This window comes from Panthera uncia (assembly GCF_023721935.1).
Source record: "Panthera uncia isolate 11264 chromosome B3 unlocalized genomic scaffold, Puncia_PCG_1.0 HiC_scaffold_1, whole genome shotgun sequence".
NCBI classification, from domain to species: Eukaryota; Metazoa; Chordata; class Mammalia; order Carnivora; family Felidae; genus Panthera; species Panthera uncia.
This window is the reverse complement of record NW_026057582.1, coordinates 90,456,396-90,469,972: the sequence shown is the minus strand read 5'-3', so window position 1 is coordinate 90,469,972 and position 13,577 is coordinate 90,456,396. Positions and strand designations below refer to the sequence as shown.

Genomic DNA, 13,577 nt, shown 5'->3' with positions numbered 1-13,577 from the left:
ATGAAGGTCAAAGTTCTGATGGTTTCAGAGTGTCATTCTTCCCTGTCTTATGAAATGGAGGGCCTACGCCTAAAGCCTTCTCTTCAACAGTATTTTCCTGTACTCCTAGCACAGAGGCAGGCACATTCTAAGGAAGGAATACTGTATGCTATTGAAAAAAAAATGGATTTAACCCTACTTAATAATTAATAAGCTGTGGTTCCTAGAGGTTAAGGTAGGCTTATATTATTTTTATTAATATATTAATTTTTATAATTATATAATTTTTATGATCATATAATTAATTTTTATAATAATATAATTATTATATTAATTTTTTAATTTTTAAAATATTTATTTATTTTGGAGAGACAGAGACAGAGCACGAGCAGGGGAGGAGCAGAGAGAGAGGGAGACACAGAGTCCGAAGCAGGCTCCAGGCTTTGAGCTGTCAGAACAGAGCCTGACGCAGGGCTCAAACTCATGATGAGATTATGACCTGAGCTGAAGTTGGGTGTTTAACCGACTAAGCCACCCAGATGCCTCGGCTTTATTAATTTTTAAACCCAATAATAATACTACCTACTTATTAAGAAAACAAACACTATAACTGCAAAGTGAAAAGTAAAAACCTACCTCTCTCCCATTCCCAGAGGTAATCACTGTTAATGGTTTCTCATGTGTCCTTCAGACATTCTTTCTGAGGATATAAGAATATATATCTGTTCTCTTGGGTAATAGAGTCAAAGTCCTCATTCTGTAAAAGAGTCAGTATGAGAAATTCTCATAAGCTAGTTATCATGCCTTCTCTCTGAAAACCCCAGTAATGTCTTCAAAGCCCAGGATACACACAGCTATGAATAGGCTGTTCACCTCTCCCTGGGAGCAAGTGGTTGAAGCTCAGACAGTACAAAAATATTATTGTTGCCTTGGGGCATGAAGAGAGAGCATGGGCTGGGAGTTAGGTAAGCTGTCTGTCAGGTGCTGAATGGGAAGGTTGTCTGAGCACTGCTGAGCTATGCTACTTTCTCACCAAGCTTGTATGCCTCTAATAAAGGTCTTCGGTGTCCTCTCGGGGTCATGAATTAGGGAGTGTCTTCTGTCTCATGTGCCACCTCCTGTGGTCCCCAGAAGAAGCTGGTTTCATTCTGTTCTCACTACCATGGCCCCCAGGCTCATCTCATTGTTACCTACCTGAGTAGACCAAAGGAAGAGTCAGTGGGAGCCAGCTCAATGACCCTCTCTGTTTTTTCTTTTCCTGTTATACAAGGCTTACACACAGAGTCCCAGGAATGGGCTACAGACTCTGGAATAAACCCCGATTCAGTCTCACTGAATAAATGAAACTGAGCCAGGCACTTCCCTTTAATAGACCTTAATGTCCTCTTCTATTAAATGGAATTAACAATAATGACTCAACTCATAGAAAGAGAAGATAAATCATCTCTTTCATGATTCTCCTATCCTTATGAGGCTGGGTTTCTTAAGAACAGAGACCATATCTTATTCAGATCCACATTTAATAAATGAGTGAGAGGTATCGTCATTCCCAGTTTATACCTAAACCAACAGACCAAATTTCTCCTTCCTCAGGCCTTGACACTCAACCACTGTCTGCGTATGTAGTCATCAGGTACCTAAACAAAGAAAGCGGATGGATTCTTTTTATGTACTGCCCTTTCCCTGCTTCCTCATAGTAATGGTTTCTGAGTAGAATGAACTATGTGAGTTCATGGGAAGACCAAGTCCATTCTGGGCTCCAGGTTAATTGTGAAAAATCAGGCATTGATTCCCTCCCTTCTATTTTGCTTAGAGTGGCTTTCTCCACACACACTCATGGTGGAAGAGGAATTGTAGTTGTTGTCCTATCTCCTCAGGCATGACTCCTGTGTCTTCAGAAACTTCAGTTTATCACAGTGAGGCTGGCAGAAAGTGTCACCTGTGCCACTGCTGACAGTCAAGTGTATGGAACAAAACCGAGGTTTCAGTGAAGGAAAGGGGATTGGAAGCAATGCCTGGGTCTGTCTCAGAAGGAAGCAACGAGGTGGTTATTGCCACGAAGTGTGATTAAGAACAAAGCCTTAGAAGATTCTCTCTCTCCCTGTTTCTCTCTCTCTCTCTCTCTCCAGTAAAAACCCCTTTCCTCATTGATAACCCAAATCCCACCATTGGTGATTCATTTCACTGGACTGAGAATTGCCCCTACTACGACACTGTCCCTCACATGGGTGTTAAGCCTCACTGGCATTGGAGCATCCATATTCCACCTGACTCTCTTTGCCTCTTTTCCCATTCCTGTCTGATATACAGTCTGCTCTCCCTTCCTGTTAAAGTCCCCACCATCCACTTTATCACCCAGGGCTCTCCCCTCCCACTGCCGCTAAACTGCCTGAGAAGGGGGCGTGTTCCCCCCAGCCTCCCACTTCACTACAAACCCTCTTCTATTAAGGCTGTTTGTTGTCAGTCTCTAAGATGGGGACTAACAAAATTAATAAACAGAGGAAATGACAAAGAAATCCAGAAGTCTTCCAAAGGTATCATCCTGGTTTATAACTCCTGAGTCTCCTTCTGAGTCTTCATTTCTTCTGGACTCATTTATCCCCTGGGATGACAGACCAGTCAAACCTTCACCTTCCTCCGTCTCTTCTCTCCCTGTGCTCATTTTAAAGATACTGTTGGAGTTGAGCAATAGAAGCTTTACTCATTCTTTCAGCTAGTATTTATTGAGTACCAACATATCCCAGGCACTATCCCAGGTGCTGGGAATACAGTGCTGACCATGGTGTTTACAGTCAAAGGAATCAAGACAAGCAATAAACAAACAAGCTAACAAGTAAACCTGAAAAACAGTGGCATGAAGGTGATGAGTGAAGGCTGTGATGAAGGGTGATAGGAAGGGGCTTCTGGGGCAGTGACATTTGAGTTAAAACCTAAAGGATAAGAAGGAGTCGGTCTTAGAGAATGAAGAAGAACTAGGCAGAGATAGCAATGAGGGGAGAGGAAACAGCAAGTGCAAAGTCCCTGTGTTTGGAAAGAGTTGGGTGTATTTGAGGAATAGAAAGAAGGCCAATGTGGCGACGAAGTATATAGGAGGAGAATGACACAGATGACATTGAGGAGGTGGTAAGCAGGGGCCAGAAAATGCAGGGTCTGGGGGTTTATAGTAACAAGTTTGTTTTGATAATAAATGTCAGAAGTTTTAAGCAATGGAGGGACATGGTCTGATGTGTATTTTTTAATGTTTTATTTATTTTTGAGAGAGAGAGAGCAAGCAGGGGAGGGGCGGGGAGGGGGGGACAGAGAATCTGAAGAAGGCATCTGCATTGACAGCAGAGAGAGAGAAAGAGAGAGAGAAAGAGAGAGAGAGAGAGAGAGAGAGAGAGAGAGAGAGAATCCCAAGCAGGCTCCATGCTGTCAGTACAGAGCCCAATATGGGGCTCGAACTCACAAACCTTGGAATCATGACCTGAGCCGAAGTCAGATGCTCAACTGACTGAGCCACCCAGGTGCCCCTAAGGTGTATTTTTGAAAAAATTACTCTGGCTGAAAATTTAAGTGGAAAAATTTGGTGTTTGTTTACATTTCCCAAAAGTGTGCTGGTTATTATCACCTCATCTTAAATTGATGATTTACAGCTGAAGATGCCCCGCACATCTGTACTGACGCAGCCTCCTGGGGGAGTTGGACATCAGCCCAGACCCATATCCCACCTGTGTGGGGAGCTCATTCTTTCTAGGGTGAGGGGTACAGAAAACATAGGAGCAGGAGCTACGTTTTGAAATGGAAGAAGACACCGAGAGGCATGAAAAGCTGGAGCAGCCAGGGAGGATATGGAAACAATCTTTTTAATGCACCTTGACATGGAGCTCAGACTCTTAAATCTCCTTTCCTGATAGTTCTGAGATGGGCTTTCTACCACATCCCCTAAATCTAGCTTTCCTCCCCTAATAAGTCTTATGGGTTATTGAACAGAACTCTCCAGACATCACTTACTTCCCCGGTGTTCCAGCCTTGGGAAGTTAGGTGTGATTGGTATGAAGTGTTCAAAAATGTTTTTGTGTGTCAATACTGGAGACCCAAGAAGAATGTGACAAACAGGAATCTGACTGAGAATGGCCAGGTGATTGTTCTGGCCAGGGTCCTCTCCCCCGCACTAGGCTATGCAACATTTGGTAGACTGACCTGCTGTTAGGATGCTAAATCTGCAGAATTTGCTCAGAAATACTACAAGAAGTGTCTGGGAAGGCCCCCACCCTCCCAGATCCTGCCATCTTTCCACAGTGCTCTTGCCATTTCCAAGCAGAGGGAGCCTGGAAGACTTCCAAAGGAAAGCTAAACAGGAAGCATATAATTTCCAAGGAGCTGACAGATCACTTTCAATCAGACCGCTTGGCTCTCATAACATTTCCGAGCTCATTCTCAGAGAAACACTCTCCCTCGTCAGCTAAGGCTCTGCTAAGAGGATTTACTCCCACAGCCTCACTTGGCAAAGCTACACAGAAGACTACGAAGTCTGCATCCCTAGGCTTAATTCTTCTCTACCATTCCAGAATCCAATTTTCAACTGCAGGCTTGTCATTTCCTGGATACCCCATTGATGTCTTTCAGTCAACGGGTCCCAAACCAACTCATCATCTTCCCCTCTCCTGGTTTTCCTGTTTCTGTTAATGGAATCACTGTTCCCTCTGCTACCCTGGCTGGAAACGTCTGAGTCATCCTTGACTCATCCTTCTCTCTTATTCTCTAGATCAAATCAACTGCCGAATCATGTAGTATCTATTTCCGTGATGTCACTTGAATTCATCCCCTCCTTCCTATTGCCACCATCTCTCCTCGGTGTGGGCTCTCATTACTTCCCCCTTGATAGGCACATCCTCACTAATAACCCACCTCCATACTGCTGCTGACATGAGGCTTCTCTCACATACACACTGACCAACACCTCCCTCTCCTACCATAGCCTATCATGGTTCTCACTGCTGCCACAGGACATATAAGCTGTGTTTTAGCTTATAAGGCACAATTCCTTTTCTAATACTTCATGTTCAAGGTAAATTTACTAATTCCTGGTGTGGGAAATGACTTTTTTTTTCCTTTCTTGAACCCTTTTAGTAAATGATCTTGTGAAAAAGGAAGATCTTCTATTACTGAATTCTGTATTTATGCATTTATATGCTTGTTTTATCTCCTCAGAAGATTCTCCATTGCTGTAGTGTTTGCCTCACATAACAATTGAGCACATGTAGGTACCCAGTGCTGTCCTAAGACCTTCACCCATGTGGAAAAAAATTAACTCATAGCAATTCTAATAGTATCTCCCATTTTATCAGTGACAAACTGAAATACAGAGAAGTCGAGTAACTTCCTGAGGTTCCATAACTAATAAGTGGCAGAGCTAGGATTCACATTCACACAGTCTGGCCCCAGAGCCCATGCTCTTCACCAATGAACTCACATTGTCTTTGTTAGCTGCATTCCTGGTATCATAGTTTGGATTTAGCTGATGTTTTATAACTGAACTGAAACTTAAGGCATGTGCCCATTAATGGTCAGAAGTATCAATGGTAGACTGAGTGTGAGAATGTAACTTGATATCAGAAGCTGACTTAAGGTGTTTCCCAGGAAGTCACTAGAAGATGAGAAATGTCATCGTGCTAGCTTTTTTCCTACTTACCCTTTTGTTTTGTTTTGTTTTTGTTATTCCAGTACATGGGCTGTATCGAAGTGCTACAGTCAATGAGGTCACTGGATTTTGGAATGAGAACGCAAGTTACAAGGTAAGAGAACAAAAGTAAGGCAGACTTTAGAGTGCTGTGGTTTGAAGTCATAATAGGTCTTCCCTGCAGGTATTTCATGCAAGCCTCCAAAGTCACCATGGGCTTTTATTTGAATGGCTGGAAGGTAGGAAATAGCCCAGTGACCTTGGATGAGTGGGTTTGTCTCATCATGTGAAAGATTTCCCAGTTGTGTCATGGAGCATCTGCATTCCATATAATAACTGATAAGATGATGCAGTCATAGAAATAGCTGGTTTCCCAGGTACCAAAATTACTTAAGATTATGTCTGGAAATTGAACATTATAGAATCTCAGACATGTTGAAGAAGTAGCTGGAAAGAAGACCGGGGAAGAATTTTCTGTGTCAGAAATCCCAAGTTCTCCCCATTTGTGAGCCATGAGAACCCACTTACTCCTTGTCTGACTCTTCCTCCTCTGTATACAGTGAGCTGCATGGAAGGGTTGAACCAGGGGAGCCTTACCCAGGGCGGCCCTAGACAGTGTAGGGGAAGAACCGAGTCATTACACAGAGCGCAAGTCAGAAGCAGAAATACAAAGCATGGTTCATTAAGGTCAAGTTCAAGGCAAGACTGGAAAGAGGAACAAGTGAATGCTCTCACTGGTAAGTGGGGTAATTGTGAGGTGAGGGGAAGAGGTGAGAGCACTGGGTTGATGTGAGTGATTTAGGATGAAGCCTTGGGCGCCTGTTCTGTGTGGTGCTACCGTGTGCATCTGTGGTTGTGGGCCACGTTTTCCAAAGGTGAATGTTCTCATTATGAAGAGAGGGTAACTCTTCCTAATACTCATCCCATGAAACTGTAGGCCTGGAAAAGGTGTCCTGTGGTTCAAAGTTTTGGGAAAAGGAATCCTATTGCTCTTTAGGAGAGTGGCAGTATCCACCAAAATATTAAAAACCCCAAGAAGCCCTGTGCAGTAGTTTAAAAAGTCTATCTCAAGATTGTCTAAACTTACATGGTTCCAGAGTCCTTTTTTCACGTAACATAAAGGAACATCCCACAGAACCCTAGCATTCCATGAAATGCTCTTTAGGAAATGCTATTTTGGACTCTCTGTGATGCATTCAAATCTGTCTTCCCAAGTTCCCCAGCAACCTTCAGTATTTCCTTTGGAGTCTCACAGATGAAATCTAATTCTACTTTTGTTTTGTACTCTTGGTGGCCACCTCAGTTCCTGGCACTTGGAGGAGGCTCACTGGAGGTTTATTGAATAAATGCATGGTTCCACCTGACTGCCTCCTGGGATTTGGAGATAGCTGCATTTCTTCTTGTTGGAGTTTTCTCTTTCTCAGTCCCTTCAACTGTCCTGCAAGTGACCTGGTGTCTAGATGACTTTCTCCTCTATTAGCCCTACTTTGGATGTGTCCAGGCTTTATTTTCATCCTCACAATCCTTAACCTGGAGAAAGCCCTTCCTCTGATGCTGAGCAGATTACAGATGGGAGGAAGAGAGTGGCCACCCCGGGTACCTGGAATGGGGGCACAGGACTAAGGAATGCCCACTGTCTTTACCTGAGGATGACCGATTTTCTGTTCATTCATCTACTCATTTTCTTTCACTCAAATATTTATGGAGTTCCCATTAAATGCCTGAAACTGCTCAAGAATTAAGGATGCAGAAGTGTCGGGCCTCAGGGAGTTTATGTTCTAGCTGGGGGAACAAGACTATAGCAAGGAAACAGATAAATATACAATATAGTTTCATGTAGTAATAAGTGCCATTACTGTACTAATAAAGCAGGGTAAGGGGATAGAGATGTAGGGGGTGGGATTTTATTTTTTAATTTTTATATTTATAAAAAATTTGCGGATAACTGACGTACAATGTTACAGTAGTTTCAGGTGTACAACATAGTGATTCAACTTCTCTACACTTTATGCTGTGCTCACCAAAGTGTAGTTACCATCTGCCCCGGGGCTGGGCTTTTAAATTTTATTTTCTGGGTATAACAATACCCTATGGTTACTTAGAACTATTTGGAAAATACAGAAACATATGAAAGAAGAAAATCACTCAGAATCTTACCTAAGATAATGTCTACCCACATTTTGTGTTTTGGATAACTTTCTGGTCTTTTTCTCATACATGAACTTACAGTGATTTTTATAGAAAATCTGGAAAATAGTTGATACTATTTCTACCATCTTGAGCATTTCTCTGTTGCTAAATATGCAGAACTATTATTTATTGTAATAAGATACGTGTCACATAAAATTTACCATCTTAACTAGTTTTAAGTGCACTCTTCAGTAGCATTAAGTACATTCATGTTGCTGTGCAACCATTGCTGCCATCCATCCCCAGAACTTTTTCATCTTCCCAGATGGTAACTCCTCATTCCCTCCTCCCCTAGCCCATGGCAACCACCATTCTACTTTCTGTGTCTATGGATTTGACTACTCTGGGTACCTCATGTGAGTGGAATCATGTAGTATTTGTCCCTTTGTGACTGATTTGTTTCATTTAGCACAATGTCCTCAAGGCTTACCACTAGACCAAACAATATAACTGCTTTGGAAGCATTTGGTGTGTATTGCTAGATTGCTATGCAGAACTGACTGCTTGATATTCCTTTCTCTCAGTCATGTAGTATCTTTTTTTTTTTTTTTAGTATCTATTTTTTGCATCTTTGTGAGCTTGTAAGTCTATATTTTCCTATTGTTTAGTAAATGGTAACAGGTTATTTTGTTCTATTCCGTGAAGATTCAGTTTATAACTAATGTACACACCTGGGGAAGGTACCTTGTATGGTATCTGGGTATTATTCTTTGTGGATGTGTCCATGTGTGGCTCAGGCATGGTAGATTGTGCTCTGGGCAGGTTTGTGCAAGCTTAAGGGTCGTTTATTTTCTTGAAAACCTCGAATTCCTATCCCACTTCCCAAGTATTTACTTTTCTTCTCTCTCTCTCTCTCTCTCTCTCTCTCTCTCTCTTAGCTCATTCTCCTTTCTTCTCTCCACTTATATGTATTTTGACATTTGGTCAATTTTCAAGTTGCTTTATTACCAATGGTCTTAGATGTTATCATTAAAACATTAAGTTTAATCAGGTTTCAAGCTACTTTTAAAAATTTTTTAATGTTTATTTTTGAGAGAGAACGAGACAGAGTGTGAATGGGTCAGGGGGCAGAGAGAGAGGGAGACACAGAATCTGAAATAGGCGCCAGGCTCTGAGCTGTCAGCACAGAGCCCGACACAGGGCTTGAACTCAGGAACTGCGAGATCATGACCTGAGCCGAAGTTGGACGCTCAACCAACTGAACCACCCACATGCCCCTAGGTTTCAAGCTATTTTAAATTTAAATGTCACATATTCACACAGTTTCATTTAACTCATAATCCTACTTAATCAAAGAAAAAAGATTTCACTGGACCAGTTAGAATTCCAAAAGAAAGAAGTCATTTTGTAGGACCACAGCTATCTCCCTATATTTACTGTCAAACATAAACATAAAATCAATCAGGTGTGAATGCTAATAAACTAGTGTATCTAACTGCCACTACAGATTCAAATGATGATGTTTCAGGCTGATGTCCCACCCATGATAAATGGTCTCACCATCTCTAAATTAGTTAATACATTATTCCAGAAAATCGGGAGACAGTAACAGGAAATTCCTGAAAATAAAGGAGGAGCCATGATTTCAGATATAACAGGTGGGTCAGCATTTGAACACAGAAGAAAGGTGGAGTGGAATTCTTGTCTTCGTGACGGACTTTTCTGCCAATTGTTTGAGGCCTCAATGCACAGGGTTTCTAGAACACAGAGAATACTCAAATAGAGCAGAGAAAAGAAGAAAAGGACAAGAGGCCATTCACTTTCTCAGCAGTTCCCTGGATCATACCCCTTTCAAAGCTTCCATCATGCCCCTCCACTTTGACTCCAGATTTAGTCCCCCAAAAAAGTCCCGTGGGTGGCTTTTACTGTTGTTCCTGCACTAGTTCTTACCCAGGCATTTATTCTCTTGACTGATTTAGGATGGGATCTTAGTTTTTAGTAATCAGGTATTCAGGCAAAAGGGCAAAGGAGGAGGTTTTCCTGAGAGAAAAGAGAAACAAGATCATTAGGACGACAAAGACTCACAGCCACAGTTGTCTTCAACTTGTTCTGAAAACAATAGCAATAGGAAATAAGAGAAAGGGAAAGTGAAAATCATGACAAGGATGATATAGTCATTTGCTCTCTTGTAAAAGGGTTTCTATCATGGTTTTTAAAACAAAGCTAAAGAAAACAAAAACCCTCATTCAATCTAAATCAGGGCACACACACATGCATACACACTCACACAAAATAAATCAGGTCATTAAAACCTAACTCCTGGTTTCCCTCCTTTGAGTAAGCATCCACATCTTGCAACGGAGAAAAAAATCTTCCCTCTCTCCCTAGAGGTGCCTCCTTCTTTGTGTCTAGCTAGGAACCTGCCTCAGATACTGAAGGAGGGATAAACATGTGTATCAGGGTGGAGCCACCAAGTGGAGCTGGTGGGACAGGGCTTGACTTTCAACTCTAAAGAACAGAACTTCGTAGGAAACTGTCGAGGAGACAGTTAGTTCATTACATTTATTGTAGGACATCACTTACTTCCAGGGGCAGGACACAGTGCTGGTGGGAGAGATCTCCAGATCACTGTCTTAACTATTCTCTCTGCTTCCTGTATTTACTGTCTTATGTTTGTAACTCATATTTGGTAATTAAATCAGCCAGGCTAAGCATGAGACACCCAGCATGGGATCTGCCCACGCCAGGCTCCAGGACAGCTGGGAAGCAGCAGCTGGCAGTGGGTTTGCCTCATTCCCGTGATTATCATCCCTGGGGGTCTACGAAGGAACATGGGGAGCTGTTAGACAATGGGTGGTAATGCTCCCTGTTGGGAATCCTGGCTTAAGATTCATTTTCTCTAGCTGATCTTAAGGGGCCACAAGTCATGGAATATTTATCTGCCCCATTCCATTCCATTCCATGAGGGAAGAAAAACCTTGGGTAACATTGTTTTTTGAACTGCTGCCATAGACACTAAGCAGGCTATTTGTGTGATTTGGTACTAGATAAGGCAATGAGGAAGCAGAGATCATAATTCAGAGGATATTGTAATTGGACTAATTTCCTGTTTGAAACGTTACTGCTAATGAACAGTGATTCTGCAAATTTAATTCACTGTCTTGAAATTTTGATTCTTTGGCTTCAACAGGACATTAAACTCAGTTCTTCAGAGACAAATGTGTGTGTGTGTGTGTGAGAGAGAGAGAGAGAGAGAGAAAGAGTTAGCAGCCATTTGATGTAAAGCAGATCCAAGAAGCAGCTGAACATTTACATAAAGGCCTGTGTTTATAGTTTCTAAGAAATGTGAGCATGAGGAGGGAAAGTATTCTGTAGAGGTCAAATATCTGGATGTTTGGTGGCTAAATTAAGATATCTGTTTGAAAACAGGCTGGCATTTAGCTAACTGTCCTGAGGATTATAGGAATGGGATTCGGTTGCAGCTACCCGTGGATGAGTGTATCTCTGCATAAAACGGAGTAACTGTACCGAATCTGGTGTGTGGGTTCTTTGTTGACTTGTGAGGAGATCACCGGACTTAGTAGGATTGTAGCCCACAGAGCACACAAAATAAAGACTGCCATATGTGAATACAAAAGACTGAGTCCATTAACTTGCCAGGCAAAGGAACACTCCTTAATGAAGAAATTTGCTGAGGAGAGCGGTGAGGAGAAAAAAAAATCAGGAGTTTTTAAGTTTTTGTTTATGGTGGTCATGCTAAGGATTGAAAACAAGCACTCTGGCTGAGATGGAATGTATGTGGTTGGATAAAACAAGTGCCATTGTTCATTGGTCAGGAAAGAATGTTAAGACCTCAGTAAGGGTCCAGTGTCCCAGGGTCAAGGTTTATAACCTTTATCAGCTGGTGAGAACAGTTACAATAAAACCTAACAGTCAAACACTCTTTGGCAAGCACTGATGTAAGTGGACGTGCTTCTTGTCTCACACGTGTAGATGTCAGGAAGCTCTTGCTGGAGGTTTTGGGCTGTGTGTGTGTGTGTGTGTGTGTGTGTATGGGTGTATGGACAATGACTGTTTCTTCTAGTTTCAAGTTTCACTGCTCCCCAGTTCCTCACAGCCTATTTAGTACTGAGATCTCATTTCTCAGATATCTGAGATGAAATAGTCAATTAAATTCCTTTTAGAAGACTCCAAAGATCCAGTAATAAAAAAAAAAATGTTTCCAAGCATTGGGAGGGGTTCTGATAGCATGACAGTGTGAAATGAAGGGAGAGAGAATATGAAAGTCAATGGCATTGTTTTGCTCAGTCATTAGCGCAGTGTATTTCAAGTATAGGTGCACAGTTACTATTTGAATGAACAGGTGTAAGGCCAAGAAATATAGTTACTAAAGCAACCCACAGAATAGAAATAGTATTTTCAAATCATATATTTAATAAGGGGTTAATATCCAGAATATATAAAGAACTTATACAACTCAACAACAACAAAAACCAAACAACTCTATGAAAAACTAGGCAAAGGACTTAACCCATTTCTCCAAAGAAGATATACAAATGGACAATAAGCACATGAAAAGATGCTCAACATCACTTATCATTAGGCAAATGCAAATCAAAACCACAATGAGGTTGTACTTTACATTCATTAGACTGTTATTTAAAGCACACACACACACACACACACACACACAAATCCCCAAAACAGAAAATAACAAATGTTAGCAAGGGTGTGGAGAAATTAGGAACTCTTGTGCATTCTTGGTAGCAATGTAAAATGGTGCAGCCACTATGGAAAACTGTATGGGAGTGTCTCAAAAAGTTAAAAATAGGACTACCATATAACCAGCAATTTCACTTCTGGGTGTAGTTCTAAATGAACTGAAAACAGTGACTCAAACATATTTGTATATCCATGTTCAGAGTGGCATTATTCACAATACACAAAAGCAACCCAAGTATCTATTGTCCAATTGACAATAGATAAACTAAATGTGATACACACACACACACACACACACACACACACATAATGGATTATTAGCTTTAAAAAAGAAGAAAATGCTGCCAGTTGTGGCAACATGCATGAACCTGAAAGGTATTATGCTAAGTGAAATAAGTCAGAGAAAGACAAATACTGCATGGTATCACTTATATGTGGAATTAAAAATTTTTTTTTTAATGTTTATTTATTTTTGAGAGAGAGAGAGACAGAGCATGAGTGGGGAAGGGGCAGAAAGAGAGGGAGACAGAATCTGAAACAGGCTCCAGGCTCTGAGCTGTCAGCACAGAGCCCAGTGCAGGCTTGAACCCACAAGCTGTGAGATCATGACCTGAGCTGAAGTAAGACACCCAACTGACTGAGCCACCCAGGCGCCCCTCACTTATATGTGGAATCTTAAAAAAAAAAAAAAAAAAAAGGAACAACAAAAACATCCAATTCATTGAAGCAGGGTGGAATGGTAGTTGCCGGGGGCTGGGGGTTGAGGGAAAATGTGGAGATGCTGGTAAGAGGGTACAAACTTTTAATTATAAGATGAGTCAGACCTGAAGACCTAATGCAGAGCATGGGGACTCCAGCTGATAGTAGTGTATTGCATAAGTGAAATTTGCTGCTACTAGATCTTAAGTGTTCTCACACACACACAGACACGCACAAAAATTAAATATGGGTGGGGCGCCTGGGTGGCTCAGTCGGTTAAGCGTCCAACTTCAGCTCAGGTCACGATCTCATGGTCCGTGAGTTCGAGCCCCACGTCGGGCTCTGGGCCAATGGCTCAGAGCCTGGAGCCTGCTTCCGATTCTGT

General features: G+C 41.8%; 1 protein-coding gene across 1 annotated transcript in view; it reads left to right on the top strand.

The window, feature by feature from the left end:
* SHC4 (SHC adaptor protein 4) overlaps positions 1-13,577 on the top strand; it is a 129,901-nt gene that overhangs the window by 34,381 nt on the left and 81,943 nt on the right. Inside the window, exon 2 of the mRNA XM_049613605.1 lies at positions 5,686-5,756. Coding sequence (XP_049469562.1) covers positions 5,686-5,756 — 71 coding nt within the window. The remainder of the gene's footprint in view (positions 1-5,685; positions 5,757-13,577) is intronic.